At 45.0% G+C, this 20,889-nt stretch overlaps 1 protein-coding gene across 10 annotated transcripts in view; it reads left to right on the top strand.

Moving 5' to 3' along the window:
* Positions 1 to 19,570, top strand: part of LOC146036066 (distal membrane-arm assembly complex protein 2-like) — a 51,273-nt gene extending 31,703 nt beyond the window's left edge. For 4 of the 10 annotated variants that reach the window (XR_014460764.1, XR_014460761.1, XR_014460765.1 and 1 more), the window contains exons 6-8: positions 18 to 176; positions 11,808 to 11,883; positions 14,365 to 14,504. Coding sequence is in view for 5 of the 10 variants with exons in the window: in XM_083159836.1 (XP_083015962.1) it covers positions 12,322 to 12,354; positions 14,365 to 15,567 (1,236 nt within the window). In the remaining 5 variants the exon portion in view is untranslated. Of the gene's footprint in view, positions 1 to 17; positions 177 to 3,325; positions 4,551 to 8,185; positions 8,808 to 11,807; positions 11,884 to 12,098; positions 12,355 to 14,364 lie in introns of those variants that run through there. The other 6 variants (XR_014460762.1, XM_083159838.1, XM_083159840.1 and 3 more) reach the window with 6 other exon arrangements.
* Positions 19,571 to 20,889: the final 1,319 nt, after the last annotated feature.

Here is a 20,889-nt window from a genome sequence, read left to right as displayed (position 1 = left end):
TCGCTCCTCTTTCCCAGGGCTCTTAAGCATCTGGATCTGAGTGACCTCCCTTCTGTCAAAAACAAGGGCTTAGTTCGGATCCTCCTGGAGGAGGTGCTGCCGGCCTGTGAGATTGCAGGGATTGAATACACCGATGGGCTGGAGACTGGGGAAGTCAGAGCTTCAGAAATGAGCAGGTGAGGAAGGGATAACCGGTATGGAAGAGTGAGTGGGGTCTTTGTAAGGTATACGGTCACACCTAAGGTTCACATGCATTGGGTAGCCCACTGAAGGTCGAGAAGGCTAAGGTCGACACAAGCTTTAGGTTGACAATAGCTAGGTCGACAGTCAAAACTTCTACATTCTATACCATCCATTAGGGCGTAGAGGGAGAATAGAATAGTGCCCGAAGCATGGCGAGCGCAGCGGTGCACCGATACAATGTCGACAGTCAGGACAAAAAAAAGTGAAAAACCCATGCCGACCTTTTAACTATCGACCTAGCCATTGTTGATGTGCTTGTGTAGACCTTCCATCTGTGTCGACCTTAGGCATGTCGACCTATTTCAGGTATCGACCTAAGCCATGTCAGACTTCAGCCGTCGACCCAATGCATGTCGACCTTGGGCAGGTCGACCTAATGACCCATACCCGTTTGTAATGGTTTGTATCCACCCGCACCAGGTTCCCGGTGATAGATCAACAGTCAGTAGTTCTATAGCATATGGTCAACATGCATTGTGTCAACGGGTACAAAAGAGCGACATGAAAGGTCGACACATGTTTTGGGGGGGGTTTTTTGGGTTAATTTTCTTTTTAATCCACGTAGACTAGGATTAGCAATGGGAACCTGCAGTAGCGGAGCGGGACACGTATCCCGAAGCCACGTGAGCAAGTAAGGTTACATGTTTCCACTGTAGGTACATATACAAAATTAGACCTAAAAACAAAAAGAAAACATTTGTGTCGCCCAATTCCATGCCGGCCCTTTGACTCTGTCGACTTTATGTATGTTGACCATATATTGACTGTCGATCTTTTGAACCACATCCCTTACATCAGTATCTATAAGAACACAAGTGTAAGGCGGTGTCACCTAGGCAGCGAAATAGTATATACTCACACCACACACAAGGGAAGGTCACCGACTGGACCGGTAACTGAGTGAGGTTCAAACAAACATAATTCATTTATAGTAAGTAAACACTAGCTGTGTCCGGCCACGCCTGGCGGTGGCTCAGTCTGGTTAAACGGAAAAGAAAGAAAAGAGAAAGCCCAAGTTTGTAATTACAATGCTTGTGGGTATACAATATTTTTTGTTGTTCCATTGTCTGTGCAGTTACAGAGATTGTCTGGTTTGCAGATTCTAGAACACACAGTAATTGGCCATGGGCAGGATGTGCTAAGCCGAAAATGCGGTAAAAACCCCGTTATGGGGGTTTTCCCACATTTTCATATGCAGGAAAACCCGCACGCCGGGTTTTTGCTGCGGGGGGTATAAAAGCTGGCGATACCCCATAGAACATACAGATAGTGGTAGATGCTCAAATTAGTTCAGTAATACTTTTCAGGTGCATGCAAGGGAGGGGTTAATACTGGGTAAGTAACAAGACATTGGTTCCCCCAGCACACTGAATAGTATTAGTAACCAATCTTGAACACTACATGATAATAGAATTCAGAGATATTGGTTACATATACCTGCGCAGGTGTATGCTATGCCCCCAAGCTACGTCAAGGCTTCTCTGTATATTGGGGGTCCCTAGCGCTATATCTAGGTGCAGTGTGTGGCACCCCAAAAACTATCATAAGCTAGGAAGCCCAGTGCGGCACGCCAGTGAAATACTATAGTGTTAATAATTAGTGATAGGAAGCCGAAGCTATATATAAAGAGAGAGAGATAAAATAAAAAATGGAATGCAATTAAAATAAGAGAAAGATAGTGTTAGTGAGGGAAAAGTGTTAATAGAATGTAAGGGCATGCCGCACTAAAGCCACCCAGCCCAATCAGTCCAGGGGCACCGCACCCCACACCACCGTTACCCTAAATTGGGTCTACGATTAACCAGCAAGGAACCACATGATAATGGCTCCTTACTTGATATATCTGAACTGAGCTACCTACCTTGGAGCAACCCCAGACTACTCCATGTGGCATATCAGGACCTGCATCTCCGCCTAATGCAAGCTCCTCTCAGCCTCTCACAACATACATACAGATAGTGGTAGATGCTCAAATTAGTTCAGTAATACCATTCAGGTGCATGCAAGGGAGGGGTTAATACTGAGTAAGTAACAAGACATTGGTTCCCCCAGCACACTGAATAGTATTAGTAACCAATCCTGAAATAGAATTCAGAGATATTGGTTACATATACCTGCGCAGGTATATTTCACTGGCGTGCCACACTGGGCTTCCTAGCTTATGATAGTTTTTGGGGTGCCACACCCTGCACCTAAATATAGGTGAAACAAAAATGATACAAAAAAACCCGATAAAAAACAAAAACTATTGTGTTTAGTTAATTTTTGACACATTCCGGAAAAAAGCTGATTTTATGGGTTTTGAACTCTTCCGGTTCTGTAAAATGAAATCAGAATTGAAGCCAGGAACATTGTCTAAGAAATAAGACCAAATCTAGAGTCCTTGGACAAACCGTAATGATTTTAGGGCAAAAAAAAAAAAAAAGCACATATTTTGTTTTTTTGTTTCATAACTTTAGGGCTGATGAGGCAGGTCTTAATGTTATCCGCTCAAGCTGAAACTTTGACAACCTCATTTTTATACCAATTGGCAACTTATTAGGAGGTCCCCAAAAGAAATTTGAACATTGATTTCTTGCGACCACCCTAATATACACAGTATGACAAACAATATTTACAAGTTGAATATTTTCATGGGAAGAAGATTATATAATATAGTAATGGGCAAACACTTGCATCATATTACCAGGGTTCGGTGGGAGCGAGGTAGGAGGTGGAAGAGGTTGGTAATGGGGTTCAAAAAATGAGCTCTGGGAAATTAGTCAGATGTTAGTAGATGAGTCAGTTGCTGGCCCTCCAAATGGGTGGCCAAAAGCTGTGTAAGGCTCAAGTGTTTGTTGCGAAAATAATATATTGGGAGAGCAGAGACTCTCTAAAGAACCAGTGCACCAACACTTGGTTAAAGAAGTTGGGTCTATTGTGAAGGCAGTACTGTATGTAGGGGGTGGTTGTTCTGTTTGCTATCAATGGGGCGCAGTCATAGATTTGGCAGGTGCCGGGAATTAGTTTAATTTCTGGAATATAGATTTTTATTTTTTGTTAACAATTACAGAAAATCATTCTCCTCAGTCTCTTCCCTCAGGAGATTTTAGATCATATCTCTTGCGCGCCTGTGGAACCACCTTCTACAAAGAAGTCTGTAAAAATCTGACCCAGCTTATCCAAATTGGAGAGGATTTCAGAGTATACTTCTACTCCGTAGCGTTAAAGACTCCTGACTTCAATATCGCAATCTTTGCAACCCTAAAAAGACACTCTGGCCCCTGCCTGGGTAAATAGGGCAGTAACACAATGGGTGATTAAAGCCTGAATTGCTTACCTAGTCCATCCACAGAGGCGTTTCTATATCTGAGTGATGGAACCCCATGAGGCAGCACAAATTTGGCTTCAGTGCTTGTTGCTAAAAGCACATTCTGGCTCAGATCCTGGGAAGCAGAAAGGACAATCCAATCAATGACTCATCATCCTGATCACTGTCTTTCCTTCCGGGATCAGTGGCCAATTCTAATACCAGGATGACCGTTCTAATGGGGCAAGGGTACATCATCAACCTAAAGCGATTCCCTCCCTAGAGAGGCAGGACAAAAAACATTGGACATCAATGATCCCATTCCTTCTGAATCTTCTCATGAGTGGTGATCGCAATTCTGGGAGATAAGGAGGGCTTGGGATATTATTCCGGACGGTTTCTGTAATAGAGTCTTGAACACATATTATTCTATAACTTCAAGTTTGGGGAAAAAACATTGACTTCTGCTTGTTCAAGGGTCTCCACTGGCAATTTCTCTCCCTTTCAGGCTGGCTACAATGCTAAAGCAAGGCACACACCAGAAGAACAGGATCATTCATATCGTCTAGTGCAGCGGTTCTCAAATTCTGGGTCCCGACCTTCTCAGCATGGGGTCGCGACTCCATGTTGCTGACCATCATGCTGATGATTTTTCTAATCTCAGTCAGTGATTCAATGAGTCTGAAATATCTGTTGAATTTTCTGTTATTTTAGACTCCTCCCATCACTCTGTGCCTCCACAATACTGACATGTATGTGCTGTCTGCTGACTACACATGTGATGTGATGGGTTATGGTATATTAGACTCCTCCCATCACTCTGTGCCTCCACAATGCTGCCATGTATGTGCTGTCTTCTGACTACACGTGTGATGTGATGGGTTATGGTATATCAGACTCCTCCCATCACTCTGTGCCTCCACAATGCTGCCATGTATGTGCTGTCTTCTGACTACACGTGTGATGTGATGGGTTATGGTATATCAGACTCCTCCCATCTCTCTGTGCCTCCACAATGCTGCCATGTATGTGCTGTCTGCTGACTACACATGTGATGTGATGGGTTATGGTATATTAGACTCCCCCCATCTCTCTGTGCCTCCACAATGCTGCCATGTATGTGCTGTCTGCTGACTACACGTGTGGTGTGATGGGTTATGGTATATCAGACTCCTCCCATCACTCTGTGCCCCCACAATGCTGCCATGTATGTGCTGTGTGCTGACTACACAGGTGATGTGATGGGTTATGGTATATTAGACTCCCCCCATCTCTCTGTGCCTCCACAATGCTGCCATGTATGTGCTGTCTTCTGACTACACGTGTGATGTGATGGGTTATGGTATATCAGACTCCTCCCATCACTCTGTGCCTCCACAATGCTGCCATGTATGTGCTGTCTTCTGACTACACGTGTGATGTGATGGGTTATGGTATATCAGACTCCTCCCATCTCTCTGTGCCTCCACAATGCTGCCATGTATGTGCTGTCTGCTGACTACACATGTGATGTGATGGGTTATGGTATATCAGACTCCTCCCATCACTCTGTGCCTCCACAATGCTGCCATGTATGTGCTGTCTGCTGCCTACACATGTGATGTGATGGGTTATGGTATATCAGACTCCTCCCATCACTCTGTGCCTCCACAATGCTGCCATGTATGTGCTGTGTGCTGACTACACAGGTGATGTGATGGGTTATGGTATATTAGACTCCCCCCATCTCTCTGTGCCTCCACAATGCTGCCATGTATGTGCTGTCTGCTGACTACACGTGTGGTGTGATGGGTTATGGTATATCAGACTCCTCCCATCACTCTGTGCCCCCACAATGCTGCCATGTATGTGCTGTGTGCTGACTACACAGGTGATGTGATGGGTTATGGTATATTAGACTCCCCCCATCTCTCTGTGCCTCCACAATGCTGCCATGTATGTGCTGTCTTCTGACTACACGTGTGATGTGATGGGTTATGGTATATCAGACTCCTCCCATCACTCTGTGCCTCCACAATGCTGCCATGTATGTGCTGTCTTCTGACTACACGTGTGATGTGATGGGTTATGGTATATTAGACTCCCCCCATCTCTCTGTGCCTCCACAATGCTGCCATGTATGTGCTGTCTTCTGACTACACGTGTGATGTGATGGGTTATGGTATATCAGACTCCTCCCATCACTCTGTGCCTCCACAATGCTGCCATGTATGTGCTGTCTTCTGACTACACGTGTGATGTGATGGGTTATGGTATATCAGACTCCTCCCATCACTCTGTGCCTCCACAATGCTGCCATGTATGTGCTGTCTTCTGACTACACGTGTGATGTGATGGGTTATGGTATATCAGACTCCTCCCATCTCTCTGTGCCTCCACAATGCTGCCATGTATGTGCTGTCTTCTGACTACACGTGTGATGTGATGACCTTCTGCAGTCACTTGCTGGGTTCCTGTCATTATTTTTATTGTTTGATGGGGTCCCAGAGTAAAAAAGTTTGAGGACCCCTGTTCTAGTGTGTGCGCATTATATCGTAAGGTATCTGAACTCATGATAGATTGACTCTAGGTCAACAGTCAAAAGGTCGACGTGGTCAATAGGTCGACATAAAAAAGGTTGACATGCCTTTTTTTTTATAAAATTTTGAGCTGACAGGCGGTATTTCATACCCTACCATCCACTACGGCGTGGAGGGAGAATATAGTAGTGTGCCGAGCACAGCGAGGCACCAAGCCCGAGGCATGGCGAACTATGACACTTAGATCTATCCACCTATGTCGGCATAGACAACAAAAACATGAAAAATGCACGTCTACCTTTTCCGTGTCCATCTTTTGAATGTCAACCTTTTCACTGTCGACCTTTTGACCATGTCGACCTTTTCACTGTTGACCTTTTGACCCTGTTTTCCTTTTGACTGTCGACTTTTGGGCCCTGGGTACTTGTGTATTTTGGCGGCGCCCCCGATGTCCGTCGTACGATGAACGTATCGCATCGCATGCCATGCAACGCGATTTTGACCCCCTATACGATCAAAAATCGTATAAGCACCCTAAAGGGTGCTTTTGAGCACCCTAATGGGTGCTTACAATGTTAAATGCACCCCCACGCCACCCCCCAACTATATAAACGTGAACCCGAAGCGTGGCGAGCGCAGCCGGTACGCGTCCTACGACCTTTTCATACCCCCACTATCCACGTCGGCGTGGAGTTGAGAATAGAATAGTGTGGCGAGCGCAGCGAGCCCGAAGCGTGGCGAGCGGACGCGGATACCTTCACAGGTAAACGCGTCCCTTCGCGGGCTTCACAGGTATCCGCGTCCCCTCGTGGGGCTCGCTGCGCTCGTCACGCTTCGGGCTCGGTGGCTCGCTGCGCTCGCCACACTGTTCTATTCTCAACTCCACGCCGACGTGGATAGTGGGGGTATGAAAAGGTCGTAGGACGCGTACCGCCGCCCCTCGCGGGCTCGCTGCGCTCGCCACGCTTCGGGTTCACGTTTATACTGGGGGGGTGGCGTGGGGGTGCATTTAACATTGTAAGCACCCATTAGGGTGCTTAACATTGTATAAGCACCCATTAGGGTGCTTATACAATGTTTAATCGTATGGCATTGTATGCCATGTACAATGGCATACAATTTTAAAATTGTATGCCATCGTGCACTGTCGTACGATATCGCGACGCATCGCATACCATCGTATGCGTTATGGTATGCGATGCGATGGGCCCCGCCAAAATACACAAGTACCGGGCCCTGTCGACCTTTTAACTGTCGACCTTTGGGCCCTGTCGACCATTTGACTGTCAGCCATTAGTGGATTAGTCAGCCATTGTAGATCTAAAATGCCATAATTAAATCTGTAACGATGCATGCTCCCACAGGTTGCTAACAGGTCCTCTGTACATGCAGCTCAATGTTGTCGTCAACGACTGCATGTTCTAAGCAGGGAGTGACATCGCTGAATGATATCGTTCATGATATAATTCGGGGTGTATGAACTTTATCATTTACCCGCAAGTTCTATGGAAATCATTAACAATATCGTTCATGGAGTGTATTGTCTAGTGTGTGCCCATCCTAAGTGTAGTCACATAGATTATGTCAGTAATAGTGCCCTCCTAAATTCCAGGGGAGTAGAAGTGGTTCTCTAGTTGGACAAGCTGCTACGTAAAGTGGGACTCTTGACCCTTCTCTAGTTCCACTTACAGGTGGCTCTGCTCACACTCTGGAGTCACACGGGGTAGATTTTTGAAGCAGTGATAAGGGAGGAGAAGTGGCCCATGGCAACCAATCAGCTGCTCTGTATAATTTATATTATGCAAATTATAGATGGGACTTCAGTGCTGATTGGTTGCCATGGACCACCTCTCCCCTGGCTCACTTCTCCTCCCTTATCACTGCTTCACACATCTACCCCATGGATGGCTAAGACGTTGCAAGAGGTCAAACTTTGCTCTGCCCAATCAATAGTATTGGGTACTGCTATTCGATTCCTGCCAGTTGAAAAGAAAATCCTAGATCAGAGAATATTACATTATCTCCTGGATCTCCAGAAGGTTCTGGGGACAAAGTTTTACAACTTGGAAGAAGTTAAATATTTAACATGTGGATATTTAACATGATCTGTTTTGTCAAATCATCCTTTTTCTAGTGGCTGATGGTCATCCGCCTCATCGGGAGTCGCCCATCACAACTTAGAGCTGAAAGAGGCGTTCCCTGGTACAGTGGTACCGGAATAGGACTTCACTATTAGGAAGCTATATGACCTGTTGACAACCAGTAGACTGGTTGGCCAGCAACTAACAAACCTGTGCTGAGTGGATCACTGCAGATAATTGCCAGGCAAATATATATATATTACCTTCTACTTTATCTCCACCAGGCTTACTACATCTGTTTCTTAGTGTACTAAATCACTGTGCTCCACCCCATATATATACCAAATATATGTTCTGGATATTTGTTCCTGTGAATATCAAGGTCCACTTTACCATTTCAATATTTTTACATCCAAAGGGACTAAAGCTGGGTACACATCTATGCAACCGTTCGGCCGACCGTACTCCCGTCGGACCGTCCACAAACAACAGCCGACACGCGCGTACACACCTGTACAATTTTACTTGCGACGTCTGATGTACTCCCGTCCAAACAGTCGCAAGAAAAAGATTGTACCACCGTACACACTGTCTCGATTTGGTCTATTGACACGTCACATGTGACTAAAATTATCATAATGGGCTGGGTTAGGGCATAATTATAGCAGTCACCCTTTTACCTACAGTATTAAAAAAAAAAAACGTTGTGGGGTCCCCCCCACAACCGTAACCAGCACCAGGCTGAAAGAGCCGGGGCTGGTAGTAAAAAATCAGGAAACAAATAGGGCTTCGCTGATTTTTTAAAACCAGCTCCAGGTCCGGGGCTGGTTCCCAAAATACGGGGAACAAAATGACCAGGGGTCCCCCGTATTTTAAGAACCAGCCCCAGGCCAAACCAGCCAGCAGGGTAATGCCACAGCCGGGGGACACTTATTATATAAGGTCCCGCGGCCAAAGCATTCAGCCCTCTGACCGGTCAGCCTGGCCAGGGGTCCTGGGGGAGTGGGGACCCCCCCCAATAAAGGGGTCCCCCCCTCCAGGACTTACCTGACCAGGCTGAAGCCTGGTGCTGTCCCCGGTGGCCCTGTGCGGTGGCCACCGGGCTGATTCAGTGTAAAAAATAGATGAGAAACCTATTGTCTTTTCCTGTGGAACTATGAGTCCCAGCAAGCCTCCCCCGCATGCTGGGACTTGGAGAACCACATTAAAGGGCCCGCTGGCACTTGTAGTTTCACAAAAAAAAAAAATAGTTAAATAAATACACACTGACACATTAGAAAAATAAAAGTTTAATACATACATTACACAAACACACTGATACTTACCTATCTTGATCCCGTAGGTAGGTCCCTGGGTCCGGTGGCTTGGTTCCGGGGCTGGTCCGGGTCTGGGGCTCCAGGGCTGAAGAGTTCGGGGTCCTGGATCCGTAGTAATCCAAAGGGGTACCTGTGGAAGGAAATCCTACTCACCTGCTCCTGTGGCGACCACCTCGGCATCTTCACTTCAAGATGCGCTGCTCCCGGCTGCTGTGGTACCCGCTCTGCCTCCGCTGTATACTAGAGACGCAGAGATCCTTCTTCCTCTGCGTCTCTGCTCAAAATGATTTCTGGCAAATCAGGAGCCGACTTTCTCGGTGCTGGTTTTAAAAAATCAGCGAAACCCTATCTGGTTGGTTTCCTGATTTTTTTAATACCAGCCCCGGCTCTTCAGCCTGGTGCTGGTTGCAGCCGTGGGGGGGGGGACCCCACTTCGTTTTTTTTTTTTTATTGAGTAAAAGGGTGACTAAAATGTAGACGCAGTAACCCGTCTATATAGAAGTTTAGTCACCCTGCCGGCTGACTAAAGTTCTATATAGACGGGTTAGCGTCAAAATTTTAGTCAGCCGGCAGGGTGCCTAAAGTTCTATATAGACGGGTTTGCGTCTAAATTTTAGGCACCCTACCAGCCGACTAAAATTTTGACGCTAACCCCCCCCCCACGGCTGCAACCAGCACCAGGCTGAAGAGCCGGGGCTGGTATTAAAAAATCAGGAAACCCACCAGATAGGGCTTCGCTGATTTTTTAAAACCAGCCCCAGGCTCCAGGTCCGGGGCTGGTTCCCAAAATACGGGGGACAAAATGACTAGGGGTTCCCCGTATTTTAAGAACCAGCCCCAGGCCAAACCAGCCAGCAGGGTAATGCCACAGCCGGGGGGAGACTTTTTCATCTATTTTTTACACTGAAATCAGCTCAATGCCCACCGCCCAGGGGCATCGAGGACAGCACCAGGCTTCAGCCTGGTCAGGTAAGTCCTGGAGGGGGGGGACCCCTTTATTGGGGGGGTCCCCACTCCCCCAGGACCCCTGGCCAGGCTGACCGGTCAGAGGGCTGAATGCTTTGGCCGCGGGACCTTATATAATAAGTGTCCCCCGGCTGTGGCATTACCCCGCTGGCTGGTTTGGCCTGGGGCTGGTTCTTAAAATACGGGGGACCCCTGGTCATTTTGTCCCCCGTATTTTGGGAACCAGCCCCGGAACCTGGGGCTGGTTTAAAAAAATCAGCGAAGCCCTATTTGTCGGGTTTCCTGATTTTTTTAATACCAGCCCCGGCTCTTTCAGCCTGGTGCTGGTTACGGCTGTGGGGGGGACCCCACGCCGGGTTTTTTTTTTTAGTCAAAGCTGGAACGCCCACATGGGCGTTCCAGCTTTGGCAGTGTAGTCGCAAGGACGGCAGCATATCGGTCGAACGTGCGTACACACTGCACGTTTGTACCGATATGGGGCCGTCCTGTCGGATGAAAATTAAACAGCAAAGAACCGTCGACCGACCGAGTATGGACGGTCAAGACAGTTTTTTGCCGTTTATCGCTCGTACGGGACAGCGTACACACATATACAATTAAACGGCTGTCCGACCCAGAACGGAAGAACAGCCCGACAGTTGTATATATGTGTACCCAGCTTAAGGGACTAGTTCTGGACTGAAGTAAATTTAGAGCATACCCTCTCTTAGAGCTGTTTTAGAAAGTCCCTGCGGTTGGTGTCCCCAATAGACCAATGAGAAGCAGAATTTTTGTATTAACTGTAAATTCATTATTCTAATTCATATGTTTTCATGTTGGATAACTTTCTGTGCACATGTTACATCTGCCCCACCTGCAGTGCAACATATTTAATGGAGTTTCCTGATGAGAGGCGTTCTAGGGCGGGAGAAGACTATTTTTTTTCAAAATTCAAGCTGTGTCTATTACTCCTGGCTCAACCTGTATAACCCCCTGTTTAACCCCCTTCTCCCATGGTCGCAGTGTTCCCCAGTGGACTCCAATAAAATATATTTAACACCAGTACACCGATTGTCGTCAACATATTTTAGTACAATATGGGGTGGAGCACAGTGATTTAGTACACTAAGGAGCAGATGTATTAAGCCTGGTGGAGATAAAGTAGAAGGTAATAACGCACCAGAGCCAATCAACTATGTATGAAAAATGACAGTTAGGGGGACTCTTCACCAGGTTTAATACATCTGCCCCAATATGACCTATTTAAAATGTATGCGCCATTTGCCCGGTAACCTTGATGCCTGTAACGGTCAGACCCCATCTCCACTAATCTCTTACTAGCGGTCTGTTTCAGACACGCAGAACAGGTGCCGACACGCCTCCGACATAAACCTCCCATTCATGTCTCAAACAGGCCAATCGTAAGAGGCTAGAGGAGAACGTCGTTATCCCCTACAGTAATTGTGCATCAGGCGAACGCCGAATTCATGGTAAATATGAAATCATTGAAGCTCCTATTTTAGTTTTGCATGCGGTTCGCCTTTTATTGGCCTGTTTACATATTTTATGGAGTCATTTTTTTTTTATCCGCTTCCTTTTAAAGTACCATGTAGCTGTCACACAGTAATTACCATGAGACCCGCTGCACGCATCACTGTAATTAGCACACTTTGGTGATGCAAATCTATCAATCTCTGTCTTCCAGTACATTGCATTATGGAAGAGATTACTCTATAACCAAGGTTCATTCAGTGCTGAATAATTTAGCTCTACTGAGAATATTGGGTTATTCTGAATAATAAACTTCCTTGGGAGGCGGCGAATGGGAGAGAGCGAGAGAGAGAGAGACTGCTGCATCTGCTACTGTAATCATGTAAACAGGAGGAGGCAGCGGGCAGGGAGTGGTGAGGAGACAGTTCACCGAGCCGATGCTGGAATTATCTCTAGACTGTCCCTGGAAGGTAAGCCGTGTGAGTGACAGGAGAGACCGTTGCTAACGCCAGGCTCTGGGGTCTCTGCATGTTATATATGGAGCTACAGATATCCCGCTTTCTGCCCCCATTGGAACCATAGCTGTTAGCTTAGTGGTCCGGATTAGTTACTTTCTTAAAATTTGCGATATGAGTTCTGTGTGCTGTATGTACGGCGCTGCAAACCATTTGTGGCGCCTTATAAATAATATGTAATAATAATAATCTCAGCCGATCTAAATTGAGTGCGCTGCAGTACAGTACAGTCTCCATGGGGATTATTGAGTAAAATAGGAGTTTTATTAAAGATGGAATGTTGCTATGGGAAACCAATCAGTTATTATCTTTTTGAAGGTGCTCTATTATCTTTTTGAAATAAGTAGATTCTGATTGGTTGCCCGTAGCAACATCCCATCTGAAATATAACTCCTGTCTTAGTAATGTATGTGTCTGCCCTGAGACCTGTAGCTCTACTGCCAGAGTGTTCCGTCCCATGGATGTGCAGTAAGCGGAGATGGGTCCACATAAGAATAATTCATTGGCTTTTTTTTTTTTGCTGTGTACATTATTTAAACCAACCTTTATTACTGTGATGGATTGTGATGTATCGCACCGCAGCATGTCGGATGACTTGCATTTGCTTGGCGTTAGGCAGTGGACAGCTCCCCGTGTGTCAGCAGCTGCCGCCGGACCCCCCCCCCACACACAAACACACACACACACTCCCGTCATTTGTTTGTACCAATTGAGTGTGCAAATATGATATATGGGTCTTATTTATGTATCTAGATTTTCTGCAACATTTATGTATCGATCTTCACATATAAAAAGAAAGTTAATATGAAAATAAAACACAAAATTGCGACATTGCACGAACATTTGGGAGACGGTCAATTTACAGTCAAACGCTGGCAGTCAAAATACAGACACATCGTCAACATTTAAAATGTCAACATGTCAAAGAGTCGACATGAGCTTTTCATGATTTTTTTTTCTTTAAAACGGACTTGTTCTTACTTCACGATCCAAGTGGGCATAGAGTCGTTTATAATCGTGTTCCCACGCGAACCATTCGAGGGGACGCGGTACACTTACAGTATATGGTGTCCATGTTGACCTATGTCAACATAGATGGCAAAAAACATCCCCACCGGGTTGGGTTTTTGACATGTTGACATTTTGACTGTCTGCCAATGCTTGTCTGTAGTTTGACCGTTGGTATTTTGAATGTGTGATAATCATACTGAACCCCTAACATCCTTCATCTCTGTGTGTTTGTGTATATTAATGTCATGTGTGTTCCTGCAATTGTTATTATATTGCCAACATACTCTGCAGTGCGATTTACATTTTGGGCGTGATTCAAACCTGGGGCGAACAGGTAGGCTGCGGCTGAACGGAGGAGAATTCTTACCTTTCAGATAGCCGCTGTTCTCCAAAATCGTGACGGGTGCTGACGTCATGTGATGTCATCCACCCGCCCTGAGGAGGCATCGACACACCTGCGTTCCCCTGCTGCCTCCCATGCTCGCCGAAGCCGCTCGCTCACGGCGGTATTTGCACATGCTAATGCCGCAAACATCGGGGAAGGGATCTGAATCGGCCCCTTTGTACCTGTAACATTACCAATTCTGTGACATCACATAAGCATTCCGTGACTCATGGAGGTCACATGTTCCTTGAGAACCAATAGGTTGCATCCTGTGTGGGAGTTGAGTATAGTAGGCGATATGGACACTTTACATCTAAATATACACAAAGGGGTACATTTATTAAAGCTTCTAAAAATGAAAAGAGGGGATATTGCCTAAAGCAACCAATCAGATTCTTTCGATCATGTTCTAGGATGTAATAGAGAAATTATAGAAAGAAAATCTGGTCGCTATGGGCAACATCATTTTTAATTTTTTTTTTAGTTTTTAGAGGCTTTAGTAAATGTATCCTAAAATATGTTACCTGCAGTGCATCTAGATTTACACCAATGTTGTCTTTCTCACACAGCCTCCAACCATGATGAGATGCCGGAAGGTGAGCATCTCGGTCATCGCCCTCCTTACGTTGCTTGCCCTCAAGATTTACGTGGACATGACTTATATGTCTCCCCAACTCATTGACCACTCAATGTACATCTCTCCAGAACCAGACAAGAACCTACTGGCCATGCTTGAACCCCTAAAAGCAGATGAGGAGTTATCCATGGCAACCCTCCATAACTTGGCACAGAAATTACGAAAAGCCGTTATCAAGTGTGGAGCATATTGGAATGTTGAACAACTGCAGTTGTTGGACTTGAAGGGTCCTAAGGCATGGACATGTAGCGAAGCAACAAAACAAACTAAAGCACCGGAAGCCTACCCAGATCTCTTACAGAGCTTCCTGTCTCATAGTCAGTGCCGCAACCATAGACTCATCATAGGTCAGCCAGACAAATGTCCACAAAACAGGACTTTCCTTCTTCTGGCCATCAAGTCTTCTCCACAGAACTTTGCCCAGCGACAAGCAATAAGGGACAGTTGGGGAGAAGAGAAGAGTTATGGGGGGAAGTACGTAAGACTGGTTTTTCTTCTAGGCACAGCTCTGGGGCCTGATCTTTCCCCTCTCCTGGAGTATGAGAATGAGCATTCACATGACCTTCTCCAGTGGGACTTTGTGGATACCTTTTTCAACTTGACTCTTAAAGATCAACTCTTTTTGGGGTGGGCGAACACCCATTGCACTGCAGCCAATTACATACTGAAAGGGGATGATGATGTATTTGCACAAACTCCCAAAATAGTGCATGTTCTGTCATTACTGCACAGCCATCGGCATCACTCCCTCTACATGGGTCACGTGGTGAAGTCGGCCAAACCCTACAGAGACCCGAAGAGTAAATACTACATTCCCCCATCTTTCTTTGTTGGCTTTTATCCACCATATGCTGGCGGTGGAGGATATGTGTTTTCTGGATCATTGACACCATGGCTCTACTTGGTGTCCCATTTTGTGGTTCCATTTCCCATTGATGACGTCTACACGGGAATGTGTTTCATGGCTCTGGGCGTGCGCCCGATGGGGCACCCAGGATTTAAGACATTCAACATACCAGCAGTGAAGCCACTTTCAAACTGCGCTGAAAAGCATCTCCTCTTGGTACATCAGAAGAGCCCCCAAGAAATGCTGAAGATGTGGGGTCAGCATGATGAGACAACACAGCAGTGCTGATACTGGGGTCTTATTTTATATTGGACAGATACATCCTTATTCCTGTGCCTCGTCTCTCCTTTCCTCTGTACGATAATTTCATGTCCATAGCTGATCCCGCAATAAAAACAGGCCACAGCTTGTCCATTTCACAAGAGCGGTAATAGCGGAGCTGGTGCCCATAAACAGCAGTCACTGATCTCTTCAAAGAGAACTATTTATTTAATTGTTGCGGTTCAGTGAAACAAATGGTAAATACACATTCTGTATAGAGAACCTATTTTCATTATCGTTGCCTTTGTAAGTATGAGTGATGGTTGCAAGGTAACTTCTGCTGTGCCAAAGTAAGATTATATAGAAATTATAGGCGTAGATTAACAAAGGCCCGTATTGAATCCCAGACAAAATTTTCAGTTTTCACCCGTTTTGTGGGTGAATTTCGATTCAACCTATTCAATCCCAGTACTGATTTTTCGCCTGGGTGAAAAATCCAGAATCGGAGAAAATCCACATGTAGCAGCGAAAATGGTTTTGGTGAATTTGCGGCCATGATATTTCCCCCCCCCCCCCCCCGCCCAAAAGTTAAATGGCAAGGGCGAAAGATGTACTTAGAAAGGGGCAAAAATTTGCCCTATTCGATTGTAGGAACAATTTTTTGCCTAGGAGAAAATTTCGGAAGTGGTACAAAACACCTTGATCGGCGAAGTAGGCACCAATCCATGTGTTTGCCAGCGAAATTGCGGATGTTTTCTATACTTTTTGAGGCATTTTTCTTGTTGAAAAAAAAAAGTGAAAAGGAATTGGGGAAAAAATGTCTTCAATGGCAGCGAAAACAGCCACAATTGTATAGTTGGGGATCAAATTATTATTATTTTTTTTTCATCTGAGAAAAAAACCATAACTAATCGAATACCCCCTTGAGGCTCAAATTTATTACCTGCATAGAATTGGGACTCATTCTGCGCATATGAAATTGGGTATAGTTGAAACTGTACAAACAGCTTTAGTACATCCGGTTGATTATGTAGTTTTGAGGTACCTCCAATATCAACATTTTGTACATGTCAATATTTGATTATGTTGACATTAAAACTGCTGACATACATACATATTCTATAGTTTTCATACTAGATTTTTTGTTTACATTTTGTTTACGTCAATTTCTGAATTTGGATGTTTTTTTTAAAGGTAAAATCACTTACAAGGCAAAACCATGCATTTGTCCGGCATTACATTTGGCCCTATGTGCTACTTTTGTGTTTATAAGTTTACACTATACATATGTCAAAGTGAATCTATAATACAGAAATGTCCAAACTATGTCCCTCCAGCTGTTGTGAAACTCCAAGTCCCATCATGCCTTGCCACAGTTTTTCTATTAGGGAATGCTAAAACTTTGGCAAGGCATGCTGGGATGTGTCGTTTCAGAACTAGCTGGAGGGCCATAGTTTGGACCTTCCTGCTATAATAGTACAACTGGCCACTGAAAGCATAACACTAGCCCTTGTCGTAAACCAACGTTTCAGAGCATTTCAAAGCAACTGCGTTTTAGTGGTTAAATAATATAATTAATTTATATATAAATAATATATCCAAAACCAAAGGGGTGATTTTGGTTGGATCGCTGTGAGCCGAATTCGCTTCGGGGACCCATGTGCCGGGTCTGTGCATGCGTATGGGCAAACAAGATGTGCGAACGCCTTCGGCCAGAAGTACACTCGCCAGGCGTTTTCAGGGGTGGGGAGTGTGCTAGGGCAGGGGAACGCTTGAAACGCTGGGTGTTCCCCTGAGAACCTGTTGAGTCATCTCCATCCCAAATAAATGTCAGATGAGACTGACATTTATCTGCGATAGTCGGCGACCATTGAATGATTTTACACCCACGTGTCAGCATACACATCAATTCCCATGACGGTGGGTGTTTCTGTGCTCGATAAGCAACGAATTTCGCTGCTAAGCCAACCTGAATCACCCCCCAAATGTGTTTGGTAAGTAACATTATTTTCTTTTGAAATCCAGTGGCTAAAGATGCTGCTACTGCTGTGACCCACGCAGCCGAGTGAGCGTAATCCCTGACCAATCATCTCACAGGATGTGGTCACATTCAGCACTTAGGGACAAAAAAACAAAGCGTACCATATGATGCCAGGTTTATTTACTAAGATGTGATTTCTATTGAAGATTGTCTGTTGCCCATAGTAACCAATTAGAATCTACTTATTTATTTAGCACCTTCTAGAAGATAATAGAATCTGAATAGTTACCAATAGAAATATCCCATCTTCGTAAATAAATCCCTGCATTGGTGCAAGCCCAGGACTACCCCCAGCATACAGCTGTCCTGGCTGTTGGACCTCCATAGGCTTACACAAACTCAAGGGGTATATTTACTTATGATACATTTTGGGTGATTTTGCGATTTGAGATTTATTAGCCCTTTCAGGTCCAACGTCGAGTCAGGCTCAACAACCCTAGCGCTAGTAGCAGATCCAATGGTGAGCCACTTAAAATGAGAACATTCACATCGTTCAACATTCAATGTAGACCACAGGTCTTCAACCTGTGGCCCTCTAGATGTTGTGGAACTACATGTTCCAGCATGCCCTGTTTTTATTTTTTGCATACTCTTATAGGAAAAAATGTGGCAATGCATGTTGGAACATGTAGTTTCACAACATCTGGAGGGCCACAGGTTGAAGACCCATGATTGTAGACCTGGGGTAGCCAACCCTAGTCCCCGAGAGCTACCAACAGTGCATGTTTTGCAGGTCTCCTCGCAGAATCACAAGTGAGCTAATTAGCTCCATCTGTGTATCTTTTAAAATGTGTCAGTGATTAATGAGTGCAGCTGTGCAGCAGCTAGGTTGTCTGTAAAATGTGAACTGTTGGTAGCTCTCGAGGGCTAGGGTTGGCTACCACTGATGTAGACCATTTAAAAAAAAAAAACATTACTTAATTAATTTGAACCATACAGTTTGAATTGCAAAAAACATTGTGGACTGCAAAGGGTTGAAGTCAAAATCAACTGTAATACCAAATCCAACTCAAAATCGAACAGTGAAAAAACATTGGTACTTTCACGCAGACTAACACAAGATCCTGATATAATCTCATTGCTAATTAAAAAGTAGCTACAAATCCCAAAAATTACACGAACAGACAGCCAAGTTTAGCTTCTAGATAACATTCTATTACTTAAACCTTCAATATGATCCCTATAAAAGTAGCACTGTTGAACGCGATGTTTTTTCAATCAAATGCATGCACCAAAGTCGGTCGTGCCAGCAGCGTTATCTACATGCAGAGTGATTGACAGCGAGGCATTGATGGGGGAGTGGTGGTGAACACAGGTGTGTCAAGCTCATCTTTGGGACATGTTGCTGGGTACGCCTGCAAATCTGTACTGTGTCATCTTTGTTCCAACTGCCATGCTGTATGGCAGTGACTTACAACCTTTTATTTTTACCTTGTGGCACACTTAATAAGATTTTAAAATTGCCAAGGCACACAATGAAATCCTCACAGGGAAAAACACATTGGCCCCACATGAAAAAAAAAAACCTTTGGCCCCCATGTAAAAAACACACTGGTCCCCACAGGTAACACAAATAAAATAACAGTTGAACTGGTGGTGGCTGTAAACTGTTTGGGCATCTCTAGATCTGGGGGGCACACTTGAGAACAGCTCAAGGCACACTAGGTGAACACTGCTGTAATGGGGATGCCGATTAACTAAGAGTGCATGCTGCAAATGTGCACAGTTACTGAGCCTTCACAGTTGCGTCACTGGGGCGTCTCTGTACTTTACAGGGCTGCTCGGTGTTTACATTTTATTTTGCACTGTCGAAGCTGCAGTCGCAATAAAGTTTGTCAATGAATTAGGCAAGATATTAATAATATTGTACATGCTCTTTGTGACAGGTCCAAATTACATGATTTTAGAGGTTTTTGTCAATTTGAAAAGAAACACTTATGGATTTGCGCATGTATCTAATAAAGAGTGACCCATACATGTTCCACCGCGGCTGTAAGGATTATGAGCCTTATTCAGAGATGTATGTAGTGCAGCATCTGCGTCTCTGGATTCCATGCCCCTAAATGGTGACAGGCTCTGACTTAGGTGGCAGTGTGTGTGTGTGTGTGTGTGTGTGTGTGTGTGTGTGTGAGAGAGATGATGCAGGACCAGCACAAAACAGGTCCTGTGTATGCACAGGTGCCCCAGAATCGGAGATGTACGCAAACAGTATCTGGTACCTGGGCCAAAACCTCAGAATGGTTAACCCCTTCCCGACATTTGACGTACATTTACGTCATGGTCGGGATGTATTTCCCGACACATGACGTAAATGTACGTCATGACTTCAAAGTGTCACTGCGTCTAGAGACGCGGTGACAGAGGGACGATGTCTGCTGTCCCTGACAGCAGACATCTTCCCTCATTGCCCAGGGGGGGCAGCGATGCCCCCCGCCATGGGCGATCGCTGCGATTGGCTGTTCAAACGTGAACAGCCAAAAGCAGCGTTTACTGTGCTATGTGTCAAAATTTAGACTCTGCTGCCCCCTAGTGTCCAAAAAAATTAAAGGAGGTTGAAATAATGATGTAATAATAAAGTTTAGATATGGTCTATGTTAGTTATTAACTATTTTGAGTGGTATGATTATTTGTCTCACAAGCAGAAAATGTAACATTTTGCAAATTGCAAAATGTTCCATTTTTTTACGACATTTTGGTATTTTTCACAAAAAAAAAAAAAACTGTATCGACCAAAATTTAGCACTAACTTAAAGTACAATGTGTCACGAGAAAACAATCTCAAAATCACTGGGATAAGTAAAAGCAAAAAAAAGTTATCCCCACTTAAGTGATACATGTCAGATTTGAAAAAAAGGCCTCTGTCAGGAAGGCAAAAACATGCTGCGTCGGTAAGGGGTTAATATGAGTTTTTCATGTTTTTTGTTTAGACCGATTTGGTTCATACTATTATCCGAGTTAGAACTGAACAGTGTGCGGAAGCGCAGCGAGCTATGATTTTACCATGTCCATATTGACACCAAAAACCTGAAACCCTCGTGCAACCTGTATTATTGTTGACTATTATTAGGTATTGACCTATCATTAATGGTCGACCCCCTACACCAGTGGTTCTCAACCTTGGTCCTCAAGTACCTCCAACAGTGCACATTTTCCAAGTCTCCACACAGAGGGGGTTATTCTGGTTGATTCGCAAGTCTGTGAATGCTGGCCTGGCCGCCACCCATACACAAGGGAGATTCCCTCGCAGCACCTACGAATGGATGCTACAGACTAACATCCATTCGCAGCCGAGTGGGATCCACCCACAT

Source organism: Crinia signifera, chromosome 9 (assembly GCF_055691185.1).
Source record: "Crinia signifera chromosome 9, ASM5569118v1, whole genome shotgun sequence".
In the NCBI taxonomy this organism is placed as follows: domain Eukaryota; kingdom Metazoa; phylum Chordata; class Amphibia; order Anura; family Myobatrachidae; genus Crinia; species Crinia signifera.
This window is presented reverse-complemented; position numbering and strand designations above follow the sequence as displayed.